We start from the raw sequence: 17,706 nt of genomic DNA, 5'->3' as shown, positions 1-17,706 counted from the left end.
GGCCACTCGGAGTAAAACAAAGCAAACTCCATCCTGTGGCGCTGCCTCCGGAGAAGGAGGGGCCTTGTTGGAAGTTGAAGGAGGCCTTTGCTGTTTCTCAATCACTGGAATCTAAGAAGGAGAATGGATTGGTGTATTACGTGTATAATTAAATATCAGTTAAAAAGACAGAAGAGGCTAGTGAAAGAAGCCAGACACCAGAGTACATTCTGTGGTGTTCTACTCATACTAAACCCAGAAGAGGCAAACTCATCTATTAAGAAGTGGCTCAGAGCAGCTGTTATTCTGGGGCCGTACAGACGTGAGGGGGCATGAGAGAACCTTCTGGGTGCTAAAAGCATCCAACATCTTGAATGGCCCGGAGTCGTCACACAGGCGTGCACCTATGCAAAGCTCAGATTTGTATATTTCACTCTGCGTAAATTATACCCGAATTAGAAATTAAATAGAAAGGTACACATTTTCCAAAATGAAAAAAAAGGGGGGTGGGGTGGGAGAAGAAGAGCTGTGTAAAGGGAGCGACCTCCCTAATCCACCCACGCAGTTAGTGCAGGGAGACTAAGGAATTCAACATTCAGATGGTACGGCTGGGACTCAGCTGTGCACTGGGATCCCAGCTTGAGCAATGGGACTTTGTGATTCCAACTTGACCTCATAGCGGGGAACGCGCTGATCCACCCATGTGCTCATGGCCGTGTACTTGACACTGGAATGTTTTCACTGTGATTAATCAGTTGGCATCCTGGCCTGGAAATTTCAGTCTCCAGAAACTCAGCTAATAGTTACTAGCACTCCTAGTCTTGAGTCAGACGCCTTCGGAGCACCCATGTGCTACTTTCCTGGCTCCTCGAGGATCCCTTGCCCAGACCACTCAGGAGCCAGCCCGGTGCGGGGCTCCCTGACCATGGCCTGCTTTCTCTGTGCTGTTCCAAGAGAGTGGAACGGGTGTGGGTGGGAAGGAGGTCTAGAGTGATTCTTAGAAATCGCCAGTTCAGCTCTTCTGCCCCTGTCTTTCCACACTGGCTCTCACTGAGTTCTCGTCGTGTCTAACCTTACTCACTGCTACTCTCTTCGCTGCTTCTTCCCTTTCCCATTCCACTTCCCTTCCCCCCTGCTTGGACTTTTTCAATGGTTCTTCAGGGCTCCCATGTTCAAGTTCAAACCACTAGATTTGGCGGAGATAACAGTTTTGCCTAACTTGCGACTACTGCACCTCCACCCCCACTCCCTGCATACTTTCCACTTCATCCAGTTTGCCAAATTGGTGGCACGCTTGACATTTTGGATGGGGCAATTCTTTATTGTGCAGGACTGGCCTGTGCATTCCAATAGGTTTAGCGTTCTTGTCTTCTGCCCACTGAATACCTGCGATACCCCACCTTCAGACATTCTGAGAACTAAAATATGCTCCCAGATATTTCCAAACAGCCCCTGCTGTTCCAACTGGGTGGCTCATACTGGCCCTTCATACCTCAGCTCACGTATGGAATCATATACAGTTGTCATCCTCATGGTTCAAGAACACAGAGTGTTGACTATTTAATAGGATTCAACCAAGTATTCTTTCTTTCTGGAAGCTCTCACTACTGACGCCCTACCGCACTCTGTGCTTTTCCTTATCCAGGTGTTCACACCATGTGTGGTAAGAGCTGATTTTCTTGTCCCCTCCCTCTCAACTCACTGCTCAGCCCTAATTACCTGGGAGCAAAGACCAAGTCCGAACTTAATCTCTCGGTATCTCAAGCTTCACTTGGCTCCGTACCTGTCACATCATAAGTAATAAACTCATATTTGATGAATAAACAAACAGGATATTGAGCATACTTTCCCTGATGACTCAGTGTTATTATTCCCGGGCATAGAGATGACTTCCAGGCTGACTGAGCCACTGACAGCTTTGGGCTCTACACCAATGACCCTCCGTCGCCCTGCTTTGTGGGTTCATGGGTTTGGATTTTGCATCAGACCATCAGTGTGCTTGCCTCCCGTGATCCCTTGGGGCCTTTGAAATCTGAGGCAGACTGTCCCAAGTGCTGTGTCCAGGCACTCCATCACCTTTGCCCCCTGAACATTGCAATAATAACCACTCTGGTTCAGGACCCTTTTGTCCTATGTCTGGGTTCTTGCTAGGTTTCATGCCCCGGAAGTTCTCTTCTGCTTAGAGAGGCAATCAGTTTCTAGAACCCTCTCCATAGTCATTTTCTTTTTGGAAACTGCTTGGAGACGACCCAGGAAGACTTTTGAAATACAGAAATGTTTCAGTGCTGAAGTGTCCATTCCTAGGTCCCTAGATGGACAAAGGAATTTCTCAGGGTGTTTTTGAAGTTGTTGTTATATCCCTGTAGTCTCAAAGTTTATGGGTACACTTTTCCATTTTGAAAAGTTTTACATCAGTAAACACTAAGCTATAGATCTCAGATTTAGGATTTTTCTAATTTTTGGTTTGGATGACTTTGAATAAAAAAATAAAATAAAGCACCTTTTCATTATAATTCATATAGAATGAAAGCCAGGACCATGAGGAACAGAGTTAAGAAGAACAACCAGGCAGGAGTAAGTGGGGAAATACGATTCCTCCTCACCCCCAATTTTGGTATTTACCATGCCTTTAAATATTTTAAAAATATTTTAATATATATCTTAGTAAGTGTTATATAACTCTATCAACAAATAATTTTTGTTTCATTCTTTTATTTTCAATATTTATTTTTAATCATTTTTCTCTTTTACAGGTTAATTACAACAGTTTAAGAAACAAAACTATGTAGACAGAAGAATGTTAAATAGGTTTTTTTTACAAATAGCTTGCAGCTTACAAGAAAGGCTATATAACCTCATTCCTCTACACATTCATACTAAACCAAATAGCTTATAGGAAATTAGTATTAAATAGCAACACACACAAAAAAACATAGATATAAATAACATAAAATAGAGTTTGACTCTAACGTGATGCTTAACAAAGCAAACTATGATGCAATATGTATCAACTTCATCAATTGGACAAGTCCAAGGAGGCACCAATCAGGTAAGCGCTAAACTCTCAACTGCCAACTCCAGCTCGATTCTTTTGTTCTTGGGCTCTGTCCAATTCCTTCGCAGAGAGCATCAGTTTTTACATCTTCTTGACTCTTTGGCTGTCAAGAGAAAGAGAAGAAAACAATAAGCAAAGACAGGATGGACCGGCTGGTAGGAGTGCCTTTTGTACCTAAACGTTACTTCTCATTAATCTCAGGGTGCCAGCAGCTCAGAGTCCAGATGAGGAAATCAAGGTTCAGAGAGGAAGGGCCCTGCCCAACACAAGTGAGCTGGCTAGAGATGGAAACAGGATTGAGCGCTTAGGCTGCATCTTTAAATTCAGTGTCTATGGCACCTTTGGATTAGGTGGCTTCTGTTCATGTTGATAAAATGTTACTCTCCATTATCATCGATGGAAATCAGAATATTGATCTCTGGTTGGCTCTTTATTTTTTAGTTTTTAACAAAGAAATATCATGTGGTCTGTAAATTCTATAAATAGGAGGCATCTTTGCACCAAAATGAAGAAGCTTGTGACTCTTAAATGCATGGAGCACTAACACATCTCGTAAAACTCACTAAATTAAAAACAAATAAAAAGGATGTAAGTGGGAACAAATGAATTTTTGTTTTATGGTCCAACTCAAATTTCCCCTTTAAAATTCTACAGTACTTAGGCAGAAGGGTCCCAGCGAGTCTATGGTCCACTACTCTGCACTTGACCTTTGCCCCAGACATTTGGAGAGGGACTGATGGTAAATATCTCATACCTGAGGATATGCACAGCCTGTTTCACCCAGTTCTTCTTTGGATCTGCGCACACAGCGAATTTTTTCTTTGTGTAAAAGCTATAAAAAACCAAAAACAAAAAACAAAAAAACCAGAAAATTTTATTTGTGCTTCAAAAGTTTTGAACGGCTATGTCATAGAACACCCAATGGAAATTTTGTATTCCAGCTGACTGCTCTACCCACTAAGCATTTTAGTTATTTCAGAGGTGAAACAAAATACCAAAAAAAAAAAATTTCTGATAAAGCTTGATGCAAGAAATGAAAGGGACTCTCTCCTACTTTCTCTGCAACTGAACAAATGGTTGAACAATGGCTGGAAAATAGTCTTAGAATGATTCAATTTTGTTGCCGGTGGTTACACTAAACATGAGTATATCTGACTAATTTATATCATTCCGAAGTATAATATCCTATATGAATCTAGAATATTATATGTGAAAATATAAAAGCCCCAACCATTCTCTGGTGGAAGATGCTCATTTCCAAATTGATGTCTTCCATATTTTCATGGGCTAACGCATTAGGTGCTTACAAGTTTATCTTAGAAAGCGGTTTTTGCCCTCGACTCTGTTCTTTTTCTAAAAAAAGAAGCTTTCACCTTAGTCCTGTCCTATTTAAACTTCGAAGTACATGTGCCCTATCAAAACAAACGTATCTTTGCCACATCAGTTATTTCTGAATGCAACTCCAAAAAAGGCAAACATGTTTTGAGACTCGAAATTCCCGTGTACATCTGATACAATTGAATTCAAGTCAGTTGATAACTTACATGATTGCATTGATATCACAGGCTTCATTGGACAGCTGCTGCGTGAAGCCCACGATAAATCTGGGATGAACGATGCGTTCTGTATACCGAAGGCAGCAGTCAAAGCTGCTTGCTGCTAAAAAGAAATTGCAAGTATTGAGTCCACATGAATGAACGTATCTTGTGATAGTATTACAGAACTACTTGGAGTTGGAGTTGTAGATGCTAAATAAACTATTTAGAGAAAGAGTTCCAATGGCTTTGAGACCTGATTTAAGGTAGCTCCCAGCATTCTCTTTAAAAAAAAATGGTTTACGTGCTGGGCAATTTTGGTTCGAAAGTCTAGAAGCACGTGATCTCCAACGAAAGGAATATCTTTACTAAGAAACACAAATGGACAGTGTTTTATTTTAAGTTCACTATAATCACTCAAGAATATGAGTACCTCCCACTTGAAGAAACTCTTATAGATAAGCTTCCAAATTCAGAAAATGAAGAAGTATGGAGATCTTAATCTATTATCTGGCCACTGGGTACCAAGAGGAGGGGAACGGCAAGAAGTTATAAAGGAAAATGTGATTTATTGGAGCTGCTTATCCGGGCTGCAATTGAAATTATAATATTAATGGAAATATTTTAATTTAATTTATTATTTTAATGTTTTATTTTGATCATAAAAGTTAAACACGTGCATTTTCAGGGATGCACCTGTCATTAGACATCATGTGCTCTGACAGTCATAAAGCAATTCTTGGACATTCCCCGCCCCCCCAGGTTAAATTATAACCTGCTATACGGTAAAGAATAAATGTTGTCTCCTAGTTGGCAAAAGATGGCCCCAAAGCCACGTAAGGACGGAGAAGACAGGTCCCATCATCTGCCCCTAAAGGGTGAGTTTTGATCTTTACTATTTAGCTGAGAGGTGAGAAAGTTGGGAAGGTGGGAGTGTTCCCCACATTTCTGAATTGACCCCATTTACTGGTAATGTTACCCAATTTACATCACTCCCAGAAATAGCGCTTTGGCCTTGTTGCAGAGCTTGGGGGTCCCTAAGAGCCCACCCACCCACCTCCAAATCTGCTGGGATTGCCAGCAGAGAGAAAAGCCCGGTCAGCAGCAGCAACCTTTCCCTCCTCACTCGCCAATGAGCTGACAACTCCCATCACTTCTGAAGACTTTCTAACAGGCTCCCATTCCTTGGGGACCCCCGGGTGAGCTCAAGGCTTAGTGGAAAATGAAAATAGTTCTTCCTCCTGCGTTAGCAGAAAGAGTGATACTCACCTTCTGACTTGCTGCACAGGTGGAGTAGCAGCACTGACATCAAAGCAGCCAAGAGCAAATTCTTGCCACTGTCCATCATTTTCAGCTCAGGGAATAGATCTGCCCAGTGCTGGGTACCCAGTTTGCTAGGAGTGCTGCTGGGTTCTGGTAGCAGCCTGGGTCTGGGATGGCCCTACTTATAGCAAATATTGGGAATGTACACAGAAGGCGTGTTCTAACGTGGGTTTTCCCCCATTGATCAACCTGCCCCATCATGTCGTCACAAAAAAATAACCACAGGGAAAACTTCCTGCCTTTCCCTAATGTTGGGAAGCTGTGAAGGTCAGAGGAGGGGGGCGGCGTTTGAGAAGGGGGAAATCCTGCTAAATCCTTTGGATTTGCAAAGAGGGAAAAGCTGCCCAGCCCTGTGGCTCAGGAAAGGTTTTCATGCAGTTTCAACTTAATGTCTCGTCTCTGAAAAGAGAGGACAAGGATTAACAATGATACAAAGGTCAGTCCTACACCTGGACGTTATAGGACTCTATTGTTCACACTGTATTTGCTTTCCAGAGTCAACTGGGAGCAAGAGGATGAGACAGGACGCCAGGCATACTTGGGGACGCATTTACAATTGAATAGTTGGTGCTCAGCTATCCCCGAAGACCTTGTATTTCCAAACTACCACTCAGATTAGGTAATATGACAGTGGTGTAGTAGTTTTCCCAATTTTGGCAGAAGATACCAGACCTTAAGTGTGACTCAAGCCTCAATCTTGATGCCATGCCAATTCTTCTAAGAATCTTCTACATTTATATGACTAATCAATATCGCAGCCCAGAAAATACTCCCCGTCTGCCCTTAACTCTTCATGCGGATGTAGTTTTATAGCTCAATACAAAGTCTCAGAAAAGTTGAAGAATAAAGACAATCCAGAAAATACATGTCAAATAATAGTGATAATGATTGGGGCACCTGGGTGGCTCAGTCGGTTGAGCGTCCGACTTCGGCTCAGGTCATGATCTCGCGGTCCGTGAGTTCGAGCCCCACGTCGGGCTGTGTGAGGATGGCTCAGATCCTGGAGCCTGCTTCGGATTCTGTGTCTCCCTCTCTCTCTGCCCCTCCCCCGCTCATGCTCTGTCTCTCTCTCTCTGTGTCAAAAATAAACAAATATTAAAAAATTTAAAAAAAAATAATAGGGATAATGATAATAATGTAAAATGGATCCCTGACCTATGATGGTATAATAAGAACTCTCCACAAGGGAGAATATCATTGTATGTTAGGGATTAGGTTTGTAGGAAGGGAGTTTTTGGAGATAATGGAATTATTTTCTATCCTATCATAGGCATGGTTACACATATCTACATGTATGTTAAAATTCCTAGAACTGTACATCCAGAGAAAAAATGAATAGTATTGTATGATTATTTAAAAAAATAAATTTAAAAAACCCTGAAATCATTAAACAAAAACTATCCACTAAACACAAATATGTTGAAAGTAAATAAGTCAATTGACAGGATCGTATGGTTCTTATCTTTTCTTTTATTAATGTGATGTATCACATTGATTGATTTGCGAATATTGGACCAGCCCTGCAGCCCAGGAATGAATCCCACTTGATCGTGGTGAATAATTCTTTTTAATATGGCCTTTTGTAGCAATGTGGATGGAACTGGAGAGTGTTATGCCGAGTGAAATAAGTCATAAGAGAAAGACAGATACCATATGTTTTCACACTTATGTGGATCCTGAGAAACTTAACAGAAGACCATGGGGGAGGGGAAGGGAAAAAAAAGTTAGAGAGGGAGGGAGGCAAACCATAAGAGACTCTTAAAAACTGAGAATAAACTGAGAGTTGATGCGGGGTGGGAGGGAGGGGAAAGTGGGTGATGGGCATTGAGGAGGGCACCTGTTGGGATGAGCACTGGGTGTTGTATGGAAACCAATTTGACAATAAATTTCATATTAAAAAAAAAGAAAGTAATAGGTCAAAAAAAGATATACCATGTAAACAGTAAAAAAAAAAGCTGGAGTTGCTATGCTTATATCTGACAAAATAAATTTTACAACAAAAATTGTTACTAGAGATAAAGAGGGGGTTACATTATAATAAAGGATAAATTCATCAGGAAGATACAAGAGTTATGATCATATATATACCTAACAATAACCCCCGAAAATATATGAAGCAAAACTGACAGAATGGAATGGAGGAATAAATAATTCAACAATAATAACTGGATACTTCAATACCACATTTTCAATAATGAATAGAAAAACTAGATAGAAAAGCCACTAGACCTAACAGATATCTATAGAACACTACACCCTACAATAGAATAGGCATCCACCCTTCTTAAGTGCACCTAAAACATTCTCCAGAATAAATCACATGCAAGGCCAGAGGACAAGTCCTAATAAATTTAAAAGGATTGAGATCATACAAAGTATGTTTTCAAAACACAGTGGAATTAAATTAGAATCAATAACAGAAGGAACTTTGGGAAATTTACAATGATATGGGGATATTAAATGTTACACTCCTATATAACCTATGTGTCAAAGAGGAAATCATAAGGAAAGTAGAAAATACTTTGACATGAATGAAAGCGGAAACACAAGCATACCAAAATTCATGTGGTGCAGCGAAAGTACTGCTCAGAGGGAAACTTACAGCAAGGATGCATGAAATAATAGCAAAACAATAGAGGAAATGGGTGGAACTAAAAGTTGGTTCTTGGAAGAGGTCAACAAAATTAACAACCTTTAACTAGACTAACCAAGAAAAAGCAGGGGAAGGGGGTGTGGGCCCTGAGAGACAAATTGCTAAACTCAAGAATGTAAGAGAGGTCATCACTACCAACTGTAAGAAAGAAAAATGACTATGAACAACTGTATGCAATAAGTTAGATAGTATAGATAAAAGGGACAAATGAGTAGAAAGATACAACGTCCTGAAACTGACTCAAGTAAACATAAAAAGCTCAAAAAGCCCAACAACAAACAAAGATATCAAATTGGTAACTAAAAATATTTCCATAAAGAAAGCTAAGTAAATTCTACCAAATATTCAAAGAAAAATTGAAGCTAATTCTTTCAGAAACGTTTCCAATAAGTAGAAAAAGAGATAACGATTTCTAACTCATTCTATGAGGACAGTATCACACTGATATTAAAGTAAGATAAAGACATCACAAGAAAATAAAACTATAGGCCAACAGCCTTAATCAATACAGACACACAAAAATACTCAACGAAACATTAGTAACCTATATCCAGACATATATACAAAGGACCACGCACCATAACCAAGCGGGACTTATCTCATGAAATGGCATAAATAATATTAACTAAATTTAAAAGAAGTATGAAGGGCATTTAATAAAACCCAACACCCTATCATAATAAAAACAGTCAACAAACTAGGCAGAGTAAAGAACTTCCTCAACCTGATAAAGGTCATCGATGAAAATCCCACAGCTAATCATACTTACTGTCGAAAGACTGAATGCTTTCCTCCTGAGATCAGGCCCCAGACAAGGATGTCCCTTCTCACCAATTCTATTCAACATTGTGCTGGAGATTCTAGCCAGGGCATCTGTACAACAAAAGGAGGAAGACACCCAGATTGGAGAGGAAGTAGTAGCTATCTTAATTTGCAGATGACATTATCTTATATATGGAAAATCTTAAAGAACCCACTTAAAAAAAAAAAAACTATTAGAACTGATAAGGTCAGCAAGGTTGCAAGATTCGAGGTCAACATACAAAACTCAATTGTATCTCTACACACTATCAGTGTTCACTGATAATAATGCGCACCTGAAAATACAATTAAGAAAACAGTTACTTCTACAATAGCATCAAAAACAAAAACAAAGACAAAATACCTAGGTGTTAGTTTCACAAAAGATGTGGAAAATGAAACTAAAACTACAAACTATTATTAAAGAAATGAAGGAAGACTTCTAAATAAAGAGAAAGACATCCTCCTTCATAAATCAGACAGACTTGGCATTGTTAAGATGGCACCACCCACCCACCCCCAAAATTGATCTTCAGATTCAACGTAATTCCTACCAAAATTCCATCTGGCTTATTTGCAGAAATGGAAAAGCCAATACTCAAATTCATATAGAATTACAAGAGATCCCAAATATTCAGAACAAACCCAACAAAGAAATGGAAGAACAAAGTCGGAGGACCTACGGTTCCTGATTCCAAACTTACTACACAACTACAGTCATCAAGGCATGTGATACTGGCATAAGTGTAGACATGTAGATCAGTGGAATAGGACTGAGAGCCCAGTTAGAAGCCCCCTTGTATAATCAACTGATTTTTTTTTCATTACGGTGCCAAGACCATTCAGTGGAGGAAAGAAAAATCTTTTCAACAAATGGTGCTGGGACAACTGGATATCCACATGCACAAAAATGATGAGAACCCTCTACCTCGCACCATGCACAAAAATGAACTCAACATGGATCACATACCTAAATATAAGAGCTAAAACAATGAAACTCTTAGAGGAAAATATAGGAGTAAGTCTTCATGACCTTGGCAATGGTTTTTTACAGACATAATACCAAAAGCTCAAGCAACAAAATAAAAAACAAATAAACTGGAGTATATAAAAATGATAAACTTTTGGGCTTCGAAGGTTATTATAAAAATGTCAAAAAATAACCCACAAAAAGGCATGAAATAATTTTCAACTCGTATATCTGATAAGTGACTTCCTTGTATCCAGAATATATGAAGAACTCTTGTAAATCAGTAATAAAAAGATAACCAACCCAATTTAAGAATGGACAAAATATCTGAATAGACATTTCTCCAAAGAGATGTAAATGACCAACAACACATGCAAAGATCATCAAAGTCATTAGTCATTAGGGAAGGTAAATCAAAACCACAATAACATATCACTTCCCACCCATGAGAATGGCTATAACCGAAAAAGATGGCTAAGACATATTGACAATGACATAGAGAAATTGGAACCCTTATATGCTGTTGATGAAATGAAAAATGATGTGGTCCCTCTGAAAAATAGTTTGACAGTTCCTCAAATGGTTACCCATAGATGATTCTGCAATTCTACTTCTAGGTATACACCCAAGATAAGTGATAACACATGCCCACACAAAAACCTGTACATGAGTGTTCATGGCTTCATTACTCATAATCACCCAAAAGTAGGAAAAATCTAAATGTCATCAAGTGATGAATAGCTAAATAAAATGTGTAAATTTGTACAATGGAACATTATTTGGCAACAAAAATGAATGATGTGCTGATAGATACTACAACATGGATGAGTCTTAAAAACACTGTACTGGGGCGCCTGGGTGGCGCAGTCGGTTAAGCGTCCGACTTCAGCCAGGTCACGATCTCGCGGTCCGTGAGTTCGAGCCCCGCGTCGGGCTCTGGGCTGATGGCTCGGAGCCTGGAGCCTGTTTCCGATTCTGTGTCTCCCTCTCTCTCTGCCCCTCGCCCGTTCATGCTCTGTCTCTCTCTGTCCCAAACAATAAATAAACGTTGAAAAAAAAAATTTAAAAAAAAAAAACAATGTACTAAGTGAAAAGAAAAAACAAGCACAAAAGGCCACATATTATAAGATCCTATTTGTATGAAATGTTCAAAAGTGGTAAATTTATAGAGCCAGGAAGTAGGGGTAGGGTGGGGTGTCAGGGGAAAAGGAGGGGAGTGGAGAGTGATTGCTAATGGGTATGTGGTTTCTCTATAATCTAAAAATAGGTGGTGGCAATGGTTGCATAACACTGTGAGTATGCTAAGTGTGCACTTGGAAAGAGTGAATTTTATGATACATGAATTATATGTCAATAAAGCTCATAACAACAGTAAAAAATTCTCTACCTACCTCGATCAAACATTCACACTATGCACAGATCCTCTCTCCTCTACTGTCTCCATTTTTCCTTCTTCCTCCATTCCTGTTGTCTCTTCTTTTCCTTCTTTCTCATCTCGGAAGCACATTGTGGTTTTTGGCTGATATTTTTTCTTTTGGTACTTTTTTATACTGATTGAAATTGTATTTCCCAGTGCTTAGTTTGACAGATGTTGTCACTTAAACAGTTTTTTAAAGGTGACCTTCAACTGATTTTTTTTTGGTGGGGGGCGGAGGGTCAATAAACACGTTAATGGGAAGTTTAACATGAGATTATTTCAAATCTAGGGGCGCCTGGGTGGCTCAGTCGGTTAAGCATTCGACTTCGGCCCAGGTCATGATCTCACAGTTTGTGAGTTCGAGCCCTGCACTGGATTCTGTGTGTCTTTCAATCTCTCTCTCTCTCTCTCTCTCTCTCTCTCTGCTTCTCCCCAGCTCACACTTGGTCTCTCTGTCTTTCTCTGAAAAATAAATAAAGTAAAAAAATTATTTAAAAAAAGAGTATTTCAAACCTAAGTTACTAGAAAGCTATTTATCACACTGGAATTTATTTTAGCTATTCTTTTTTTGTTGTTATTTTAGGGAGAGAGCAAGTGCAAGTAGGGGAGAGGGGCAGAGGGAAAGAGAGGGGGTGAGAGAGAGAGAGAGAGAGAGAGAGAGAGAGAGAGAGAATCTCAAGCAGGCTCCATGCTCAGCTTAGAGCCCAACACAGGGCTTGATCCCATTACCCTGGGATCATGACCTGAGTGGAAATCAAGAGTCAGACGTTCAATTGACTGAGTCACCTAGGTACCCCTCCAACGGTTCTTTTCAAATATCTCAGATACACTTCTAATGAGTCCTAATTCCTACATGTAGTGGAGTCTTGGTGTCTTTCTCTTCCCATCCCCAAAATTGACAAGTGTCTTATGTGGCAAGCACTTAGCGGTATATACAGATGACTAGAACGTGACTAAATTCAAGAGAACTTACAATAAGAGAATCAAACACAACACAAGTAACTACAAGACACGGCAATTTGGGTAAGTGTCGTATTCATATTACATAAAACATTGTCACAGAAATTGTTCACAAAATGTGACCATTTAAAAGTTGCTTAATTCCCCTTCCATTTCTATGACATCCTGACTAATGGAGCGTCCATCAAAAACCATTCTCTTTCTAGTAGAGTTCCATGCAAAGTCTTTTTTAGAAGATGGTAGGAGTTCCCTTTAAAACAGCATTTATTGAGCACCTATGAGATGCCAGATATTTTGGAAGGGAATGTGCTGTGAAAGCAAAGAAACCTGATGTTCGATTCCAACAAGGGGATGTGCACCAAAAGCCGGCAGCCATGGGCTTTCTGGGTTCCACACAGCGGACCCTGACTGTAGCTGAGCTCCGCTGACAGGAAAGGTTCTTACCCCGGTGTTGACTTGTACAAATTACAGAACTTCTAAGCTAGAGAAAGACAGGGACCATCTAATTCAATACCTTAATTTTAAAGATGAGGACACCAAAGGCAGAGAGACGTTTGCCTTTGTCACTGTGGAATCATGACCAGAGCTAGATCTAGAAATCAGGCCTCCTCTCTAAGTCAGTGGATTGTTCCTCATTTCCTCCTCAAACTTTGATTGTCTGATTATCCAATGGATGGTGTTCCCTATAGTTAGGCTTCACTTTCATTTCTTCTAGATAGTAATACAGGTTGTAGTTTCTATACAGGCTTAATCATACCCACCAAATGCTGAGGTATTATAGAGATCACTAAAAATGAAAATAATACACCACAACTCCAACGGAGGGTCGCAACGATATGAATTCGCACAATGACTACTTAAAACAAACCGAGGATCTTGTTTCTTGGCACCCTAGTTTGGATTTCCTAAAAGCAAAGGCCCAGGTGAAGGTCATTTATTTGAGTGATAAAATCAGGAAACACGAGTGAAGCAGGAAGGTGGAGGGAGAAAACAGCTTTTAAGGTCATTCTGGGGACACCGATTCCATTAGAGCCACCTGAGAAACAAACAGATGTCTTGGAATTATGCCCCTGAACGATGGTGAATGGAGTATTTGGCAGTTGGCTCACATCCCTCATTAGTTGAGGACTGTCCCCAGGGGTATTAGTTCCCCTACAGATTTAAGTTTTCCTTGGGAGGGGAAAGACGGGTCCAACATTTTCTCTCAGCCGTGAGAATTTCCTAGAGCGGAAAGACAAGGTAAGTTGTTGCCAGTGAGTTGGGATCTGGGGCTGAGGCTGAACTCGATGGTGGCTGAAAGAACGTGACAGGGGGTCCAGAGATGCCTGGTACAATTGGCTTAGAAAAGCTTCCCTAGAAGCAGAAATCTGGGGGTGGGAATTGTGGAGAAACGAACCGTCACGTGGGCGAAGGTCAGCCGATTCCCCCACCGGCCCCGGGAGGGCAGCTTTGTTTGGTAAAAAGTCTTCCCTGGAACACACTGCCAAGTAACAGCTCTGTTTTCTTGTGTCCCATTTATCCTGAGACAAATGCTTTGGCCTATCGATTCATTACGCAAAGTTGTGTAGTTACCCTAAGAAATACTTACGCATTGTACTCCGGAAAACCAAGACCTCATGGTTCTGAGATTCACAAAGAGGCCTCGTAAGGTCATAATTAGCACTAAAGGGATAGTGAAAAGAAGAGCAGCCAAAGAATGTAATGGGACTTTGACCTGCAACAAGCAACACCAGAGACAAGGTTCTGGGCATCAGCGCGAGCACCATGAGGAAAGGCCTCAAGACAAAGAAGTTTTCTCCATTCAGTTTCAGTCTCAACCTTAAACAGGTTCTGCTTGTCAACGTGATACGTGATCAAATTCCTACAGGCACCAGGTCTGACATTAGTTTTCAAAAAATACATATAACGTTATCCTATAATTGCCCCCGACAGACTCATGCATAAACTGCTTCTTTTCAAGAGCCCAAAGAGACACCACCGAGAGATGGTTGAAGAATTGGTTTCAGTTAGAACAGGAAGCCAGCTCTCTTCTGAATTCCTGCAGGGTTGTTTAAGCCGAAGTAAAGAGCTTCTACAACTAGGAGGCTGAAAGCTGGCACTATTATCTCAGGAGAGTTTTGAGGCTCACCGTGTAAAGTTTTGAGTGAACGTTTGGACACCCACCTGAGCCAGTGATCAAAGAGAGTGCTTCAGGCTATATGTGTGAAAACAGCATACTCCTTTTTTAGCCTCCTGAGAGTCCATCCAGTTCAGATTTAATTGCTCTGTAGAGAGAAGAATTAACATAAACTTAAGCTAATTCCTCTCTGTATTGTTTATCTTGACTGCGAGGCTCTTCAAATGCCTCCCGTTTCCCAGGTCCTCAGTTTCTGTGTAGTCACAGCAGAGGAGTCTCTATTCACGACATACGGGAAGAAATCAACAGGGTTGTTTTAGAACTCACACATGCAACCAGCAGATGCAATCCAAGCCATAGCTCCTGTGCAGGGCCATAGAACGTCACCTTTCCCAAAGCCAGCAAGGTTAGCCTATCAAACATCACAAAGATGGAATAGGGAAGCAGGTCAAAGATGATGTGAAGGCAAGCATGGACTTGACATCTTCTCCAAGAGTTAGAAAAACAAAACAAAAAACAAAACAAAACAAAACTGTATTTGATGGTCTGGCATCCAAGCCAGCAGTGGGCTCATCCAGAAACAGGACAGTTGGATCTGTAATCACTTCCGTTTCAATGCTGGTCTTCTTTCTGTCACCTCCAGACACCCCCCAAATGAGCTGGTTCTCCACCTTGGAGTCCACTTTGAGTGTAGCTCTTGAATGATTTTATCAAATGTGTTCATTTCTTGTCCAACTGCTTACATTTGCCAAAGGGCTGCTGAAAATCCTGTTTTCTCTTACCATCAAAGCCCCCCACCATGTTACCATCTTGGACTTACCAAACTGTGGCACTTTTGACATTGGCAGGTTGAGAGGTTCTATTTCGCAGAATATCTCCAGAGAGACAACAGGGCTCCTTCTTCCCAGCCATTATGACTCACAAGGAGGACTTGCCTCCAATAGAAGGTCCCAGGGTAACATTAAGACCAGCGTTTCATCACTCCATGGACATCCTTCAGTATCTCCTTCCCAACAGCGTAGGAAGTCACTCTCCTCCATTCAATAGCAAATATTACGAAAACTTAACTCAGGTCAAATAGACCACATCTCAAAGTCTTTGGAGGGCCCACTAGGTGAACCATTGCTCCTTGTTATTGACATTGGGAAAATGGAAACGTTCTTCATAGACATCTAAAAAATTATTTTCTCCACCGTGCTGCCACGGGACGGAATGAATCTTTCCCAGAGAATTCTAAATGGAACTCTGACTCAATGGAGCTGCTGACACCACTTCTTTCCTGCTGTGGAAAATTATCCCGACTTAATCTTGAATTTTAAAATATATACATGTACACACACAGGCATACATGCACACACACATGTACAGAGGGCAAAATAAGACGGAAGGGACAAAGAATGTGAAGTATTATCCCTCAAAAGAAAGATCCGGAGAGAACGCCTCATTTACATGGACCCTACTGTGCATGAGGAGGAAGTAGAGAAATTCGTTCATTCATTCAGCCAAGATTGAGTGTGCGTCTTAGAAGAGTGGTTAACAGGCTTGCCTGGCTTGCTCGCACAAGATCTGTGCCTTGAAATCCAGGTTGAAGAAGGGTTAATAGCTACATGAAACATCACAAGATTAAAATTCCCATAAGAGGGAATACCATCCGAGATACCAAAATTTTCGGTGTTCACGCTGGTTGTGGGTTTGTACGTGGGTAACAATGAGAAGACGTTAAAATTTTCTAGGCATACACTGTTAAAACATGCACGCTAATTGACAAGTTGTGCTACAAAACTATTCTTGATTTTCTATATCTGCAACATGGAGGCTACCTTAAAGTTCCCCAGGCAAATATGAGGTTTGACTTCTTCCTTCAAACAGTCCAAAGCATTAATTGTATTTTCCTTAAAGGACTTCTCACTGATGAAATGCTATGCTTGGTTTAGTGGAGTTTTCTTATAACCATATTCAGTGGAAAAAGCAATAATGCAATTCAACCGTTTCATGATTATTTTAATATGATATTTCCCGTGCTCCAAATGGAAGTCAACCTTTTATGAAATGTGCCAAGGATTCTGAGGTTAAGAGCGGGGCAGTGAGGTATCATGATGTTTTAAAGAGGTAGCTTCCGTGAGGCAGGGAGACGTGAACGAGGGCAGCAAACTTGTGGTCCCTGGAGTGACAGCTCCTCCTGAATTGTTTGAAGGGTTTAATGAGAGGGTGGAATATTTAGTCTTTTCCTTGCAAAAACATTTTATCACAAAGTGTATACATCAAGCTGAACACATAAGTCTTCTAGTGTCTCTTCTTGAAAATTGGGGGGAAAATCTATAAGGCATACTATAGAAAAACAGAGCTTTAAACATCTTCCTGCCCCTTTAAAAAATATTACCATAATGCATACGCCACTGAAAAAGAAAAGATATTGGGGCGCCTGGGTGGCTCAGTTGGTTAAGTGGCCGACTTCGGCTCAGGTCATGATCTCGCGGCCCATGAGTTCAAGGCCCGCGTCGGGCTCTGTGCTGACCGCTCAGAGCCTGGAGCCTGTTTCCGATTCTGTGTCTCCCTCTCTCTCTGACCCTCCCCCGTTCATGCTCTGTCTCTGTCTCAAAAATAAATAAACGTTAAAAAAGAATTTTTGAAAAAGAAAAGATATTAAAGAAGTCAAAAGAGAAAAGCAAAGATTAATTAGAAACTCACCATCCTAGAGAACTAGAGAGGTAAAAAAAAACTTTTTGTTTAACTTTGTAGACTTGTGTTTATTCATATCTTTAACCTAAGTCAGATCACACGGCACATGTATTTAAAAACCTATTCTTGGGGCGCCTGGGTGGCGCAGTCGGTTGGGCGTCCGGCTTCAGCCAGGTCACGATCTCGCAGTCTGTGAGTTCGAGCCCCGCGTCAGGCTC

General features: G+C 40.8%; 1 protein-coding gene across 2 annotated transcripts; it reads right to left on the bottom strand.

The window, feature by feature from the left end:
* Positions 1–2,680: 2,680 nt before the first annotated feature.
* Positions 2,681–5,973, bottom strand: CCL20 (C-C motif chemokine ligand 20). 2 transcript variants are annotated; one of them, XM_043573457.1, is made up of 4 exons: positions 5,839–5,973; positions 4,579–4,693; positions 3,789–3,866; positions 2,681–3,137 (listed from the first exon to the last, which is right to left on the bottom strand). In XM_043573457.1, exons 1-4 carry the CDS (start codon positions 5,915–5,917, stop codon positions 3,116–3,118), a joined length of 294 nt encoding a protein of 97 aa, XP_043429392.1. In that variant the 5' UTR covers positions 5,918–5,973; the 3' UTR covers positions 2,681–3,115. The 2 variants fall into 2 exon arrangements, with proteins under 2 accessions (XP_043429392.1, XP_043429393.1); XM_043573458.1 differs by having other exon boundaries at positions 4,579–4,690.
* Between the last annotated feature and the right edge of the window lie 11,733 nt (positions 5,974–17,706).

Source organism: Prionailurus bengalensis, chromosome C1 (genome assembly GCF_016509475.1).
Source record: "Prionailurus bengalensis isolate Pbe53 chromosome C1, Fcat_Pben_1.1_paternal_pri, whole genome shotgun sequence".
NCBI lineage: Eukaryota > Metazoa > Chordata > Mammalia > Carnivora > Felidae > Prionailurus > Prionailurus bengalensis.
Note: the sequence above shows the minus strand (reverse complement) of the source record. Positions and strands in the feature narration are given on the sequence as shown.